General features: G+C 39.9%; 1 protein-coding gene across 8 annotated transcripts in view; it reads left to right on the top strand.

The window, feature by feature from the left end:
• The window catches only part of ANKRD26 (ankyrin repeat domain containing 26), a 105,508-nt gene that overhangs the window by 15,399 nt on the left and 72,624 nt on the right, over positions 1 to 17,485 (top strand). For all 8 annotated transcript variants that reach the window (XM_074404896.1, XM_074404895.1, XM_039478944.2 and 5 more), the window contains 5 exons: positions 6,158 to 6,188; positions 9,901 to 9,973; positions 11,363 to 11,423; positions 11,516 to 11,718; positions 16,358 to 16,487. In XM_074404896.1, the coding sequence (XP_074260997.1) occupies positions 6,158 to 6,188; positions 9,901 to 9,973; positions 11,363 to 11,423; positions 11,516 to 11,718; positions 16,358 to 16,487 (498 nt within the window). The remainder of the gene's footprint in view (positions 1 to 6,157; positions 6,189 to 9,900; positions 9,974 to 11,362; positions 11,424 to 11,515; positions 11,719 to 16,357; positions 16,488 to 17,485) is intronic.

Raw genomic sequence — 17,485 nt, 5'->3', positions numbered from 1 at the left:
ATTAGCTGGGTGTGGTGGCATATGCCTGTAATCCCAGCTGCTCGGGAGGCTGAGGTAGAAGAATTGCTTGAACCTGGGAGGCGGAGACTGCAGTGAACTAAGATTGTGCCATTGTACTTCAGCCTGGGCAACAAGAGCAAACCTCCGTCTCAAAAAAAAAAAAAAAAAAAAGCAGCTACTTGTAGATATTTATGATGTCAAATGGTACTTTATGAAAAAATTCATTTACTTAATTATCATCCCTAAATTCCTATATGAAATTTTTGTATAAAGAAGAAAAAAGGTTTCTAAGTTAGCATGTTTTATGTTTTTTCTATAATCACATCATGATGAACTGGACTTATTATAAAAATGGATCTTCTATTTAATTTTTATAATAAATGGTTTGTGTTTATTAAATGAATATTAATTACAGTTGACCCTTGAGCAGTGTGCATGCTAGGACTGGTGATCCCTGTGCAGTTGAAAATCTGCATTAGTTTTCGACTCCCCCAAAACTTAACTACTAATTGGCTACTGTTGACTGCAAGCCTTATGATAATGTAAACAGCCAATTAACGTGTTTTGTGTATGTATTATTATAGTAAAGTAAGCTACAAGAAAGAAATTATGATTAAGAAAATCATAAAGAAGAAAAATATATTTACTACTCATTGAGTGGAAATGGATTATCATAGAGGTCTTCATCCTGGTTGTCATCATGTTGAGTGATAGGCCGAGAAGTAGGAGGAAGAGGAGAGTTGGTCTTGCTGTCTTGGAGTGGCAGAAATGAAGAAAATCCACATATAGGTGGACTTGTGCAGTTCAAACCTGTGTTGTTCAAGGGTCATTACATAGTGATTTGTGTCACTAAAGATGAACTATCTTTAAAACTGGGAACTCAACAATACCTTCTGGTACCATAAACAAATGGCAACAAGAACTGCAGAACTCAGCCAGTGTGCACCAATACCAATAGGAGACTATTATTATTATTATTTGAGACAGAGTCTTGCTCTGTTGCCCAGGCTGGAGTGCAGTGGTGCGATCTCGACTCACTGCAACCTCGGCCTCGCTGATTCAAATGATTCTTCTCAGCCTCACAAGTAACTGGGATTACAGGCGCATACCACCAGGCCCAGCTAATTTTTGTATTTTTAGTAGAATCAGGGTTTCGCCATGTTGGTCAGGTTGGTCTCAAACTCCTGACCTCGTGATCCGCCCACCTTGGCCTCCCAACATGCTGGGATTATAGGGGTGAGCCACTGTGCCTGGCCAGGAGATTATTTTTAAAGATACTGAATACAGAAGTCAGAAAAGCAATTCCTTGTTGAGAAGTACAAGTCATGTTGCATATTCTTATACCAACAAAATCTCATTATTACTCACTGTATTCAGCATAAGTTGAAATAGAATGAGGTATATTTACTTCGTTAGAACAAGAAGTGTTCCTCTGTCTGCTGGGTAAGTGTCGTAATAACAGTAATTTTGTTAGAACAAGACACTGTTCTCATTAGCCAAAAGATTATCATAATTAATATTCAAATATCCCAACTCCGGGCTCAGTGAATAATAATGAAAGTGCAAAAATGTCCAATGAGAGACTCTAAAAAAAGACAGGAAAAAGTAAAATAAAGTAATTACAGAAATGTTTCTTTTTTTTTTTGAGATGGAGTTTCGCACTTGTTACCCAGGCTGGAGTGCAATGGCGCAATCTCGGCTCACCGCAACCTCCGCCTCCTGGGTTCAGGCAATTCTCCTGCCTCAGCCTCCTGAGTAGCTGGGACTACAGGCACGCGCCACCATGCCCAGCTAATGTTTTGTATTTTTAGTAGAGATGGGGTTTCACTGTGTTGACCAGGATGGTCTCGATCTCTTGACCTCGTGATCCACCTGCCTCGGCCTCCCAAAGTGCTGGGATTACAGGCTTGAGCCACAGCACCCGGCCTCTTTTTTTTTTTTTTTTTTTTTTTTTTTTTTTTGAAGTAGAGTCTCACTATTGCCCAGGCCGGAGTGCAGTGGCATGATGTTGGCCCACTGCAGCCTTCGCTTTTCCAGTTCAAGCAGTTCTCCTTCAGGCTCCCAACTAGCTGGGATTACAGGTGTGTACCACCACGCCTGGCTAATTTTTTTTTTTTGTATTTTTAGCAGAGATGAGGTTTCACTGTGTTGGCCAGGCTGGTCTTGAACTCCTGACCTCAGGCAGTCCACCCACCTCAGCCTCCCAAAGCGCTTGGATTACAGTTGTTGGCCACTGTGCTGGGCAGAAATGTTTTCTTCCTTTTTTTTTTTAAGATGGAGTTTCACTCTTGTCACCCAGGCTGTAGTACAGTGGCATAATCTCGGCTCACTGCAAACTGCACCACCCAGATTCAAGCGATTATCCTGCCTCAGCCTCCCGAGTAGTGGGGATTACAGGTGCCCACCACCAGGCCTAGCCAATTTTTGTGTTTTAGTATTTTTGTATTTTTAGTAGAGATGGGTTTTTGCCATATTGGCCAGGCTGGTCTGAAACTCCTGACCTCAGGTGATCCGCCCGCCTCGGCCTCCCAAAATGTTGGGATTACCACTGTGCCCAGCCAGAAATGTTTCATCATAACAAAAATGCTACTATGCCACCTGGATGTAACACCTAATGCATTGTGTAATCTTAACTGTTTGAGGACATCTTTAATTTAGTATATATTTATCAAATGACTTTTATTTTTATTTTATTTTTTGTTGATGTACAAAAGCAGAAAAGAACTTTTATAGGTTAGGTTTTGCAAGTTTCAAGAAACATGAATATGGAACAGATATAGTTTTGGTCTTTAAAGTTTTCATAATGGAATACAGCTGTTCCTATTTTATTTCTGTTTTTTCTTTTCTTTTCTTTTTTTTTTTTGAGATGGAGTTTCACTCTTGTTACCCAGGCTGGAGTGCAGTGGCACGATCTCGGCTCACCGCAACCTCTGCCTCCGGGGTTCAGGCAATTCTCCTGCCTCAGCCTCCCGAGTAGCTGGGATTACAGGCACATGCCACCATGCCCAGCTAATTTATTGTATTTTTAGTAGAGACGGGGTTTCACCATGTTGACCAGGATGGTCTCGATCTCTTAACCTTGTGATCCACCTGTCTCGGCCTCCCAAAGTGCTGGGATTACAGGCTTGAGCCATCGCGCCCGGTATTTCTGTTTTTTCAATGAAAATATTTTAATTGATTTCTATAATTGTTTACTTAACAACCATCAAGTGTCTTTTAGGTACTAAGCATTTTTTTAAATATTTCAGAATGGAAACATTTTATATCTTTTTTCTTTTTTTGAGATGTAGTTTCACTCTTGCTGCCCAGGCTGGAGTACAGTGGTGTGATCTCAGCTCACTGCAACCTCTGCCTCCCAGGTTCAAGCGATTTTCTTGCCTCAGCCTCTTAAGTAGCTGGGATTATAGGCATGCACCACCATGCCTGGCTAATTTTGTGTTTTTAGTGGAGATAGGTTTCACCAAGTTGGTCAGGCTGGTCTCTAACTCCTGATTTCAGGTGATCCACCCACCTCGGCCTCCCAAAATGCTGGGATTACAGGTATGAGCCACCATGCCCAGGATATTTTTTATTTTTTTCAAATCAACAGCTAACCACAAAATACACACATTTAAAAAATAGAATCAGGCACTTGTCACAATCGTTGTAATTTTTATTATTTACTACTTTATTCAGGGCTTATTGTGTGCTAGATGTCCTTAGAGCTTATGTTTATCATTTATTATGTATTTATTGTGTTCAGTATGTGCCAGACACTTTAAGTCTATGGCAAAGAATTAAAGGTTTAAAACAGTGGGTGGGATATAAGTTAAGCATGCAGAGTGAGTAGAAGTTTGCCAGGTAAAAAGTCAGAAGAATGATCCTTAACAGAAGGAACATCTGACAAGATTGCATGTTTGGCAGAAGGAAGAGCAAATGTAAAGCTCAGACACTTGAGTAAACTTCACAGAGTTTATGGGTGTTCAATTTTGCTAGTGCAAAAAGTGTAATATGGAAGTGGTTGGGAATGAGGTTAATAACTAGCTAAGACAACCTTATGAAAGATGTTTTTTAATAGTTCAGTGTAGATCTTAGCCTGTAGGCCATGGGAAATTTATCAGTTAGAATGCTTTTGGCTGCAAATAATGGGTGACTTAACTAGAAGTGGTAAAGTTGTTTTGGTGGTTCAGTGATGTCATTGTATCCCACTTGTTTTCCCTCTTTTAGCTGTGCCATTGGCAGTGTTTTGTTCACATCTCCTTTCATGGTTGGTTAATTAGCAACAGCTCTAAACATGTTCTCACAAAACAATAGCTCTAACAGCTAGAAGGGCTGCTTTTCTTCACATTTCTTTTAAATAGGAAGAAAACTCAGAAGCTTGCATTGGACTTCCTATTTCATTTTATTATTTTTTTCAAGACAGGGTCTGGCATTCTGGCTGTGGTATAAAGCAGGGATGGACAGCCTTTCTGTGAAATGCCAGACAGAAAATATTTTAGGCCATATAGTCTTTGTCATAGCTATTCCCTCTGCCATTGTAATGTGAAAGCAGTCATAGATAATATGTAAGTGAATAACGTGACTGTGCCTCAATAAAACTTTATTTACAAAACCTTATGGCTGGCTGAGTTTGGCTTGTGGCCTCTACTTTGCTGGCCCCTCATATACAGGATAGATGGAAGGTAACCAGGTAAAGAGATTGGGAAACAAAGGAAGGTTTTGCAGTAGTCAAAGCCATAGTTTCCTTGTCACTAATCCTTGGATTAGTATTCATCCATTATGAGGTTTTTACCATCCATGGTGAAATACATAAAGTTAGGAAGCTCAGTTTGTTCATTTTATATTATTCTTTTAGAGATAGGGTCTCACTATGTTAGGCCAGGCTGGTCTCAAACTTCTGGCTTCAAGTGATCCTCTGGCCTTGGCCTCCCAAAGTGCTGGGATTATAGGCATGAGGCACCATGCCTGACCAGTTTATTCATTGTGAAATGTTGGTCTTTCTCTTCATGTGACGACTTTTTAAATCAGTTTTGCGTAAATTTTTTTTTTTCATTTAAGAAATAACACTAAGAGTGCATGTTGTCTTTTTTTTTTTTTTTTTTTTGTGAAAGCCATCAGTTAAGATTCCATGTTTAAGAGATATAAACGGGGGCCGGGCGCGGTGGCTCAAGCCTGTAATCCCAGCACTTTGGAAGGCCGAGGCGGGTGGATCACAAGGTCGAGAGATCGAGACCAACCTGGTCAACATGGTGAAACCCCGTCTCTACTAAAAATACAAAAAATTAGCTGGGCATGGTGGCGCGTGCCTGTAATCCCAGCTACTCAGGAGGCTGAGGCAGGAGAATTGCCTGAACCCAGGAGGCGGAGGTTGCAGTGAGCCGAGATCGCGCCATTGCACTCCAGCCTGGGTAACGAGCAAAACTCCGTCTCAAAAAAAAAAAAAAGAGATATAAATGGCCGGGCACAGTGGCTCATGCCTATAATCCCAGCACTTTGGGAGGCCGAGGTGGGTGGATCACGAGGTCAAGAGATCGAGACCATCCTGGTCAACATGGTGAAACCCCGTCTCTACTAAAAATACAAAAAAATTAGCTGGGCATGATGGCGCACGCCTGTAGTCCCAGCTACTTAGGAGGCTGAGGTAGAATTGCTTGAACCCGGGAGGCAGAGGTTGTGGTGAGCCGAAATCGCGCCATTGCACTCCAGCATGGGTAAAAAGAGTGAAACTCCATCTCAAAAAAAAAAAAGATATATAAACATACTAAGTAAATATTATATTAAGTAAATAAGTAACATATTAAGTAAATATGTTTATATTTCCAGGGGCAGTGGAAATGTAAGGCAGAGGCAGAAAAGAGGTTAGTTAGTAGGATTTAGTGATTATTGAGTGTAAAAAGTTAGGGGGCAGAGAGAAATCTCAGATGATTCATAGGTTTCTCGGTTGTGCACAAGCATTTAAACTGGAATTGTCGGGTGAATAGAGAAGAGCAGCAGGTCTGCAGGGAAGATTTACTTTTTTCTATGCATGTGAATATTTATATAGGATATTAATTATATTATATCCAGATATGGTCTCAGAGGAATGCTTTATAACAAAGCATGACAGTCTTATGCTTTCTATATTATATGTTTTTCTATTGTTGATTTAAAATGTGTTTTACTTTTCTCTTTTTTGTAGTGGATGAGAGCTCTGAAGATTCCTTAAGCAGGTAGTATTTTACATATTAAAAAAATATATTAACTAAAGGAATACAGAGAAAAGAAACTATCTGTTGAGTGCCCTACTCTGGGCTAGACACCATATTATGTGCTGCTCCATATAGTCATCCCAACAGCTTTGCAAAGTATCTGTGCTATTATAACCCAATGGTGTAGTTCAGAGAGGTTACTTAATTGGCCCATGACCTCACAGTTAGCAAGCAACTGACCATGATTTGACCATCAGCTCGCTTGGCTCCCAAATCCCTTCTCTTGCCCCTCAACATAGATTGATAGAGACCTGTGCAGCACTGGATCAAGGTACAGGTCCAAATCATATCAATTCAGAGAGCTACATTTAGTTACATGTTAACTGTTAGAGTTTTTCTTAGGAGCCTGGTCAGTCCAACAGTTTGTCTTAATATGTTTGATAATTGCCATGGTAACTAGTACTTTGTCTTTATCATCAAAGGTTTTAGGCCAGATCTCACTTAACTGTGGCCACAGGGCCATACATTTTACATAAGCAAATGAGACAAGTCTTAGAAAGGAATTATTTTACTGTAAGTGAAGGCTGTCTACATATAGACCATATTGTGTTAATTACACTTAGCGTCTAGTTAGTGGATGTTTCTGATTTATGTCTCTACCTACTGACTTCTCAGTTTGGTGTTCCTTTAGGCTAGTACTCCATCTCCATCTGAGTTGTGTAAAGGATATGATTTTGATTCTCTTAAAAAAAAAACCTGCATGGTATTCTATGGGGTGAGTGTGTGTGTTCGTACATAAATAAATACACACACATATACACACACACACACCCCATATATATATATAAAACATATATATGTAACATATGTATATAAAATGTTGTGTATATATATAACATTTTCTCTGTTCAGCCAACAGTGTTCTATTATTTTTTTCAATTTCTGCCAGCTAAGTATTTCTCATTTTCTATCAACAGAATCAAAAGCGTATAGAATTTCAGGAATTTAAGGAATCAGACTAATCAAAATGCCATTTAGTATTGCAATCTGTGTTTAACATTTTGGTCAAGTGGTTCAGATGGAGAACCTGAAACTCAAAGAGATTAAATTGATTTATTTGGATATGACATCCAAACTCATTTCAGAGCGCAGTACTCTTCCTTCTTTATGATGCTACAGGTTAATATTTGAATAACAGAAAGTTGAGTGGGCCGGGTGCAGTGACTCACACCTGTAATCACAGCACATTGGGAGGCCGAGGAGGGTGGATCACAAAGTCAGGAGATTGAGATCATCCTGGCTAAAATGGGGAAACCCCCATCTCTTCTAAAAATACAAAAAATTAGGCTGGCATGGCCATGTAGTAGTCTCAGCTACTTGGAAGGCTGAGGCAGGAGAATCCCTTGAACCTGGGAGGTGGAGGTTGCAGTGAGCCAAGATGGTGCCACTGTACTCCAGCTTGGGCAACAGAGCAAGACTACCTCTCAAAAATAAAATAAAATAAAAATGGTGCATAGATATAGTGAATCCAGTGGAAGAGCAAAGAATAGAATTAACAGAGGAAGACCAAGTTTGAAGAGAAATAACACTGGGTTGGATAGGAACAGGGCTTTTGGAAAAGAGATCAGAATATCGAGGTTTCTGACAAATTTGATAATGATAAATGATAGGAATGAAGGATTAAAGATATTGGGAATTATCTAGAAAGACATATTAAAATAGGGCGTTCAGGGGAGTCCTGAACAGGTTGCTGCTTTTTTGTATAATTGGAAGAACTGACAAACTTTAAAGGTTTCTACTGAAAAATGTTAAAATAATTTGAGCCACTGAGGAGAGTCTCTACAGCCAATAGGAATGTGCTATAACTACTTCTACCTCAATTTATGGAGTGGTGGCTTAAGTACTTTGGAGCTGGAGGCTGCTGAACTACATAGATCTGTGGCCCAGGGGTGTCCCCTCACCTCTGACTCATTTCCCAATTCTCTGATGTCCTTCCCATGGGCATGTAGGGTAGCGCAGGAGTAGGATTGGCTGGCAAGTCAGTCATAGAGCTTCAGTTGGGTAGTTGGTAACATGGCTATGCTGGTGACAGATGACTGAGACTCCATTAACTTGTTTTCAAGGAGCAGGAAGTAGAGAGCTCCTACTCTTGGGCATTTGAGACCATCCTTTCAGGAATTTGTGCTTTCATAGGATGAATACTTAAAGGTTAGAGATGCCATGGACCCCAGCAGAAGAGGGATCTGTAAGTGGGAGCCCATAGGAGGGAAGATGTTTATATAGTAGTTAGAGAAATATAGGTGCGACTACTAGGACTATTTCTCCAGCAGTCTTTTTCTTTGGGTATCTGAGTGCCTATAAAGATTTTTAAGGGCTTGGTAGTTTATGTGGACCGGAACAAGGCAGGACCTCTCTAGGGAAAATAATGGATTTTATAACTTTTAATGTTTCTGGGATGAGTAGCCCCAATAATAGCACATGCATTTGTATTTTGACTTTTGTCCTTCTAGCTTTCAAACATTTCAAACATTTCAGGGGACTCCCTATCCTGTTTTAGAGTAAAGGGAAGCAATGAGGCCTTAAGTGACTTCCATGTTGAAGAACCAAGACTGCCACTTTTGAGTGACACAGATTAGTCTTTGAACTGGAGATAGATAGTGGAGAAGGGACAGTGTATCTTTCTACCTTGGTTTGTTTGTTTGTTTGTTTGTTTATTTATTTATTTATTTATTTGAGATGGAGTTTCGCTCTTGTTACCCAGGCTGGAGTGCAATGGCGCGATCTCGGCTCACCGCAACCTCCGCCTCCTGGGTTCAAGCAATTCTCCTGCCTCAGCCTCCTAAGTAGCTGGGATTACAGGCACGTGCCACCATGCCCAGCTAATTTTTTGTATTTTTAGTAGAGACGGGGTTTCATCATGTTGACCAGGATGGTCTCGATCTCTCGACCTCGTGATCCACCCGCCTCGGCCTCCCAAAGTGCTGGGATTACAGGCTTGAGCCACCGTGCCCGGCCTTTGGTTTATTTATTTTTTTGTGTATTTTGAGACAGCATCTTGCTCTGTCACCCAGGCTGGACTACAGTGGCGCAGTCTAAGCTCACTGCAACCTCTGCCTCCTGAGTTCAAGCAATTCTCTTGCTCCAGCATCCTGAGTAGCTGGGATTACAGGCATGTGTCACCACGCCTGGTTAATTTGTGTATTTTAATAGAAACAGTTTCGCCACATTGGCCAGGCTGGTCTTGAACTCCTGGGCTCAGGTTATCTGCCTGCCTTCACCTCTCAAAGTTAGGAGATTACAGGCGTGAGCCACTGCATCTGGTCTCCACCTTGTTTTAGATTATCAGGTTTGTTCTGGTTCAGGTAACAAAAGTTATATCAGCCATTAATTGGATTTTCAGTTCAGTCTTCAGGACAGACGATTTGTGAAGACAAAATGTTCCCAGGCTCTGCCAATATCTTGGCTGTCACTATTTGTTATAGAGCTAAGGCTGTCTTTATTGAATATTTAATAGATTTGGAGAGGTAGAGGTAGCAATAGGTAACTAAAATCTTTTTCAAAAACCAAATTTAAACTATATCAAGAAACATCACTTAATATACAGATAGTTGACCTTTCACCATATTTTTATTCTTATTTTTTTGGAGAGGGCATCCAGATTGAACTAGGAGGTTTTTGTTTTGTTTTTAAAGAAATTAATTCACTCATTTTTTGGTATATTTTTATTCTAAAGGCTTTCTGGCAAACCAGGTATTGACGATTCATGGCCTACCTCAGATGATGAAGACGTCAATTTTGATACCAAGGTAAAGTGCTCTCTCATGAAATTCATTTTTTCACTCTGAATCTAGTTTTGTATAGTATTCTCTTAAAATTTAGCAGTGGTCTACTTATCACTGTTTTCTGTTTGTAATGGAAAAGTGGTCAGAGGAAGCCATTTTATAGAAATATAACCAGTTGAATTCTTTTTTTTAAAACTTTGGTAAATAACAAAGGATTGATAAATAATGTGATAGAGTGGGGATTGCCAAAAAAAAAAAAAAAAAAAAAAAAACCACACCGGAAAATACATAGTGATAGGAAAATCGTATTGGGAAACGTTTTCCTACAGTAGAGGAAATACAAAATTTGGTCAAAGTTTATATGGATAATCACTCCTACTCTGATTTTAAAATCTTTTTTCATTTTTCTCTGTAATAAGAACGTTACAGCTTTCAGGAAGTAGTAGATGACCATGTTTAACTAATTGGATGACTTAAAATTAAACTCTTTACTACAGAAATACTTTTTAAAAAACTGATTCTAAATCCTAATCAGTATTATCAGGGATATCTTATGAACCAAAGTCTGTGTTACAGATCTGTGCTTCTCCATGTGCCTTTGTATGCTTAAAGCTTTTCCTTTTCTTTCTTGACTTAAGCTCACACTTGATTGATTAGTCATGCCTCTCTTTTTTCCCCCTGCAATTTCTTCTTTTAAAAATGATTTATCTCAGCCTAAACTTTTCCTTGCAGCGTACATTTCTTCAGTGACTGTTATTTCAGTCCATGTTTGTCTTCATTTGTAGCATATTTAGGTGCACCTTTCTATTCAGTAGCGATGTGCGGCTTTTATTCAGCAATCATTGACTCACAAGGATTATTTTTGTTTTTTTCTGTCTTTCTTGTAAGGAGCTGAATTTATATAATCATTTTTTTTTTTAGCTTTGTGACAAACAGAATAGAACCAGCCTATAGTATTTGCAATGCCAACCTACTTAAATAAGATATACTAAGAACAAAATGCTTAGTTTCTCTCACAAGAAGTAATTCATGCAAATATAAATCATGCATACACATTTCAGAAAATATTTAATTAATTTAAATGTCCTAATGTTTTAATTTTATAATACTCTACCTAGGAATAAATTTTCATTCTGGGCTAATGTGGTTAAGAAAATAATTGACTAGATATCATAGTATTTATATAATAATCAACTATGGTTAAAGGTAGTAACCTTTGGAGAATATATGTATCGTCTCACATAATCCTTACCCCATGGGAAGATGTAGTAAATAGGAGGCTTGAGGTTTAAAGCTACATCTGAGTGATTCCAAAATCTGTGTTTTTTGTGTTAATTGTGAATATTACAATTATGTTATCAAATTTGATGCTTGTTATTTTTAAAACTTGTTACTCTTATTTTTGTTTTCTAGAATGTCCCAAAACCAAGCTTAGCAAAGCTGATGACTGCTTCTCAGCAATCCAAGAAAAATTGTAAGCTGTTTGAAGACTGCTTATTCTCTTGTTACTCATTGAGTCTTAATTACATATGTTTTCATTTACTCTGTATTTTGTTTTTACTGTAGTAGAAGCAACATATGGCATTGTGAGAACAGGAAATAGAACTTCTTTTGAGGATAGAGATTCCGATAGTCAAGATGAAGTTGTGATTGAAAGCCTTCCTACAACATCAATCCAAGTCCAAGGTTTTTCTCATCCTACCTATCCATCACCTGACCCTCTTCCGAAACCTTTCCACAAGTCGTTAGCAAACCCTGGTCTTACAGAGGTAAGCTGTTTTTAAAAAAACTGTTTTCCGGCCGGGCGCGATGGCTCAAGCCTGTAATCCCAGCACTTTGGGAGGCCGAGGCAGGTGGATCACAAGGTCAAGAGATCGAGACCATCCTGGTCAACAAGGTGAAACTCCGTCTCTACTAAAAATACAAAAAAATTAGCTGGGCATGGTGGCACGTGCCTGTAATCCCAGCTACTCAGGAGGCTGAGACAGGAGAATTGCCTGAACCCAGGAGGCGGAGGTTGCGGTGAGCCGAGATCGCGCCATTGCACTCCAGCCTGGGTAACAAGAGCGAAACTCCGTCTCAAAAAAAAAAAAAAAGAAAAAGAAAAAAGCTGTTTTCCCATACCCTTCCCTTTCCCCCACAATCCATATAATGATACATCTGTTGAGATGATCATATGGTTTTTGTTTCTAATTCTGTTTATGTGATGATTCACATTTATTAACTTGCCTAAGTTGAACCATCCCTGCATCCTTGGAATGAAACCCACTTGATCATGGTGAATTATTGCTTTTCGATATGCTGTTGGATTTGGTTTGCTAGTATTTTCTTGAGTATTTTTGTATCTTTAGTCATCAGAGATATTGGTCTGCAGTTTTCTTTTATTGTTATGTCCTTTCCTGGCTTTTGTATTAGGATGATACTGGCTTCATAGAATGAGTAGGAAGGATTTCCCCCTTCACAGTCTTTTGGAATAGTTTCAGTAGAATTCTTGCCAGTTCTTCTTTGAATGTCTGGTAGAATTTAGCTGTGATTCCGTATGGCCCTGGGCTTTTTTCTTGTTGGCAGTTTTAAAATTACTGATTCAGTCCCACTGCTTATTACTGGTCTATTCATGATTTCTATTTCTTTCTGATTCAAGCTAGAGGATTTATGTGTTTCTAATAATTTATCCATTTCCTGTAGATTTTCTAGTTTGTGTGCATAGAGGTATTCACAGTAGTTTTGAATGATCTTTTGTGTTTCTGTGGTATCAGTTGTAATGTCTCCACATTCATTCCTACTTGAGCTTACTTGAATCATCTTTCTTTTCTTAGTTAATGTAGCTTGTGATCTATCAACTGTGTATCTTAAAAAAAAAAAAAACTGCCGGGCATGGTGCCTCACACCTGTAATCCCAGCACTTTGGAAGGCCTAGGTGGGCAGATCACCTGAGGGTCAGGAGTTTGAGACCAGCCTGGCCAACATGGTGAAACCGTGTCTCTACTAAAAATACAAAAAAATTAGCTGGGCATGGTGGTGGGTGCCTATAATCCCAGCTACTCAGGAGGCTGAGGCAGGAGAATCAGTTGAACCTGGGAGGTAGAGGTTATAGTGAGCCAAGATCATGCCATTACACTTCAGCCTGGGCAACAAGAGTGAAACTCCAACTCAAAAAAAAACTCCAAAAAAATCCAACTTTTGTTTCATTTTGTATTGTTTTTGGTTATAAATACATTTAGTTCTGCTCTGATCTTTGTTATTTCTTTTCTTCTCCTAGTTTTGGGTTTGGTTTATTCTTGTTTCTCTAGTTTCCTAAGATGTGATGTTAGCACTGATTTTCTATATCACAGAGGTTTTGATAATTAGTGGCATTGTTACTTATTTCAAAACATTTTTATTTTTTATTTTTATTTTTATTTTTTGAGACAGAGTTTCCCTTTTGTTACCCAGGCTGGGGTGCAATGGCGCGATCTCTGCTCACCACAACCTCCGCCTCCTGGGTTCAAGCAATTCTCCTGCCTCAGCCTCCTGAGTAGCTGGGACTACAGGCACGTGCCACCATGCCCAGCTAACTTTTTTGTATTTTTAGTAGAGACGGGGTTTCACCAGGATGACCAGGATGGTCTCGATCTCTTGACCTCGTGATCCACCCGCTTCAGCCTCCCAAAGTGCTGGGATTACAGGCGTGAGCTACCGCGCCCGGCAAAACATTTTTATTTTTATTTTTGAGATGTAGTCTCGCTCTTGTCCCCCTGGCCTCCCATTCGTCATCTTGGGAAAAAAAAGAGAGAAAATAAATTTCAGTATAAACTTTCTTAGAGAAATGAATCCAGCAATTATTTGTTTCTATAGATATTCTGATTTATCTTGTGCTCATAATTAATATCTGTATGTAATGGATACATGTGCACACACAAAATGAAAGTGATCAAAATTTATGATTGTTTTCTAAAATAAACTACCTATTACAGAATCAGAAGGAAGAAAAGATCGCCAAGGAAATTTATGAAATTATCTCTGGAAGATATTTTTTACTTTTAAAAGTGTTTCCAGCAATGAGGACATTTTATATTATCATCAGGAGGCTTTGTTAACTTTAGTATCATAGTTATTAAACTTTGCTCATAAATTTGTTCATCTCTAAAACTCAGAATCCTGTCGACTTGATTTCTTAGTCCTTTTCTCTCTTCATGTGTATACTGGTCTTGCTTGATAATCGTAGCTATATTTGAAGACTTTTAAATATTCATCTTGGATAATCATAGCTTTCTTTTCTTTCCTTTTGTTTTTTTTTGAAACGGAGTCTTGCTCTGTCGCCCAGGCTGGAGTATGGTGTTAGGATCTCAGCTTACTGCAACCTCTGCTTCCCAGGTTCAAGCAATTCTTGTGCCTCAGCCTCCTTAGTAACCGGGACTACAGGTGTGCACCACCACATGTGGCTAATTGTTGTATTTTTAGTAGAGATGGGGTTTTGCTATGTTAGCTGGTCTCTAACTCTTGGCATCCAGTAATCTGCCTATCTCAGCCTCCCAAAGTGCTGAGATTACAGGCATGAGCCACCGCACCTGGCCTTGTTTTTTTTTGTTTTTTTGTTTTTTTTTAAATACAGAATTTCTGTCACTCAGGTTGGAGTGCAATGGCATGATCAAGGCTCACTGAAGCTTAAATGTTCTGGATCTGGCTTCAGCCTCCCAAGTAGCTGGGACTATGGGCATGAACGACCATGCCCAGCTAGTTATTTATTTTTTGTAGAAATGGGGTCTCACTATGTTACCCAGGCTTGTTTCGAACTCCTGGGCCCAAATGATCCTCCCATGTTGGCCTCCCAAAGTCCAGAGATTGCAGGTGGGGCCCACTGCATCCAGCCTCAAATGTTGAAATATGCAATTGAAACCTTGAATACCATGGTTTTTTTTCTTTTTGTCTTTTCATTTTCAAAAGTTCTGAGTTCTGTATAGGTTCATATTATTCTACCAGTTTACTGTATTTTACAAATATTTATCTTCTTAAGACCATATGCTTTTCCTGAAGTCATCTACTTCTACTCCAAATGTATTTATCCAAATCTGTCTTCTAAGTCCCCTGGGTGGGCTGGGTGCAGTGGCTCATGCCTGTAATTCCAGCACTTGGGGAGGCTGAGGCTGGAGGAGCACTTGAGCTTGGGAGTTGGTGACCAGCCTGGGTAACACGGTGAAACCTTGTCTCTTAAAAAAAATCCTGAAATTTTTCTAAGTCTCCTGGATGCCTTGAATTTTATATTAATGTGCCCCAACTGAAGACATTGTTTCTGACCTTTACCCAACTCTTTGTAATCTGCTGTCTGCTGGTTTCCTTCTCCCAGTAAATAACACCTAGGAAGTAGCACTGAAACATTGAAGCAGGAGAAATCTTGCATTACAGTTTTCCCTCAAATTATGAATCCAGTCACTCACCAAGTTCCTTATTTTCTACCTGCTAACTATTTCTCATATGTTATTATGACAATTTACTTTTTATTTTGAGGCTGCCAAAAGAAAATGTGACCACTCCACTGGTCTCTCCCTTGACACATGATGATTACAATTTGTGATGAGATTTAGGTGGGGACACAGAGCCAAACCATATCACTGCACTGGGTCTATCTCATAGTATGGACCTGTCTTTGCAACATTTCCTGAGCTTCCCAGGTGGAACTGACTGTTCTCTTTTGTGCCGTTACTGCCCTTCATTCACTTCAGTTTTAGAACTAATGAATTATACTTTTCTGTTCTTCTTTGTTTTTGTTTATCTCTATCCCCACTTGATTAATATAGGGAAGAATCTGTCCTCTGTTTCTATTTTTAGTTTTTCCCAGGATAGTGCCTGTGATGTGATAGACACAATACGTGCTTATTGTCTTACTGACTGGTACCATTTGGATGTGTGTCCTGCCCCAAATCTTATATTGAAATGTAATCCCCAGTATTGGAGGCGGGACCTGGTGATAGGTGATTGGATCATACAGGGAAGATTTGTAGTGAATGGTTTAGCACCATCCCCATTGGTAATGTCTTTGAGATAGCAAGTGAGTTCTCATGGGATCTGCTTCTTTAAAAGTGTATAGCACCTCTCACCTTGCTCTCTTGCCCTGGCTCTGCCATGTGAGACACCTGCTCCCTCTTTGCCTTCTGTCATGATTATAAGCTTCCTGAGGCCTCCCCAGAAACAGAAGCTGCTATGCTTATACAACCTGCAGAACGATGAGCCAATGAAACCTCTTTTTTTCATAAATTACCCAGTCAGGTGTTTCTTTTAAAAAAAAAGTATGCCCCCATCTTGGATGACCAGATATTTCTTTATGGTTGTATAAGAACCGACGAGTACAGTGACTGATTGAATGGGTAAGTGAATAAATACAGTGTTTTCTGAAGTTTTTTTTTTTTATTTTACATATATATATATATATAGGAAGGAGCAACAAAGCCAGCCACTGGAAAAAAAGAAAATGGTATTGATATTACTGAAAGTCCTCCACTGGAGCAAACAGATAATGACAATTTGACTTATGTTGATGAAGTGCCCAAAAATAATAGAAGTGGTAAGTTAGTGGATGTCTCTGAATATTTTTCTATCCTTAAATTCTATTCTAGGGGCCAGGTCATGGTGGCTTACACCTGTAATCCCAGCAATTTGGGAGACCAAGGTGGGCAGATCCCCAGAGGTCAGGAGACCAGCCTAGCCAACATGGTGAAACCCTGTCTCTATTAAAAATACAAAAATTGGCCGGGCGCGGTGGCTCAAGCCTGTAATCCCAGCACTTTGGGAGGCCGAGGCGGGTGGATCACGAGGTCGAGAGATCGAGACCATCCTGGTCAACATGGTGAAACCTCGTCTCTGCTAAAAATACAAAAAATTAGCTGGGCATGGTGGTGCATGCCTGTAATCCCAGCTACTCAGGAGGCCGAGGCAGGAGAATTGCCTGAACCCGGGAGGCGGAGGTTGCGGTGAGCCGAGATCGCGCCATTGCACTCCAGCCTGGGTAACAACAGCGAAACTCCGTCTCAAAAAAAAAAAAAAAAAATACAAAAATTAGGCCGGGCGCGGTGGCTCAAGCCTGTAATCCCAGCACTTTGGGAGGCCGAGGCAGGTGGATCACGAGGTCGAGAGATCGAGACCGTCCTGGTCAACATAGTGAAACCCCGTCTCTACTAAAAATACTAAAAGAAAAAATTAGCTGGGCATGGTGGCGCGTGCCTGTAATCCCACCCACTCAGGAGGCTGAGGCAGGAGAATTGCCTGAACCCAGGAGGCGGAGGTTGCGGTGAGCCGAGATTGCGCCATTGCACTCCAGCCTGGGTAACAAGAGGGAAACTCTGTCTCAAAAAAACAAACAAACAAACAAAAAAATACAAAAATTAGCTGGCAGTGGTGGTGTGTGCCTATAATCCCAGCTGCTCAGGAGGCTAAGGCAGGAGAATTGCTTGAACCCAGGAGATGGAAGTTATAGTGGGCTGAGATCGCTCTACTGCACTCCAGCCTGGGCAACAGAGCAAGAATCTGTCTCAAAAGAAAAAAAATTCTATTCTAAGACAACCA

This window comes from Saimiri boliviensis, chromosome 8 (assembly GCF_048565385.1).
Source record: "Saimiri boliviensis isolate mSaiBol1 chromosome 8, mSaiBol1.pri, whole genome shotgun sequence".
Classification (NCBI taxonomy): domain Eukaryota; kingdom Metazoa; phylum Chordata; class Mammalia; order Primates; family Cebidae; genus Saimiri; species Saimiri boliviensis.
The sequence above is the reverse complement of the archived record's forward strand: the minus strand, read 5'-3'. Positions and strand labels throughout refer to the sequence as shown.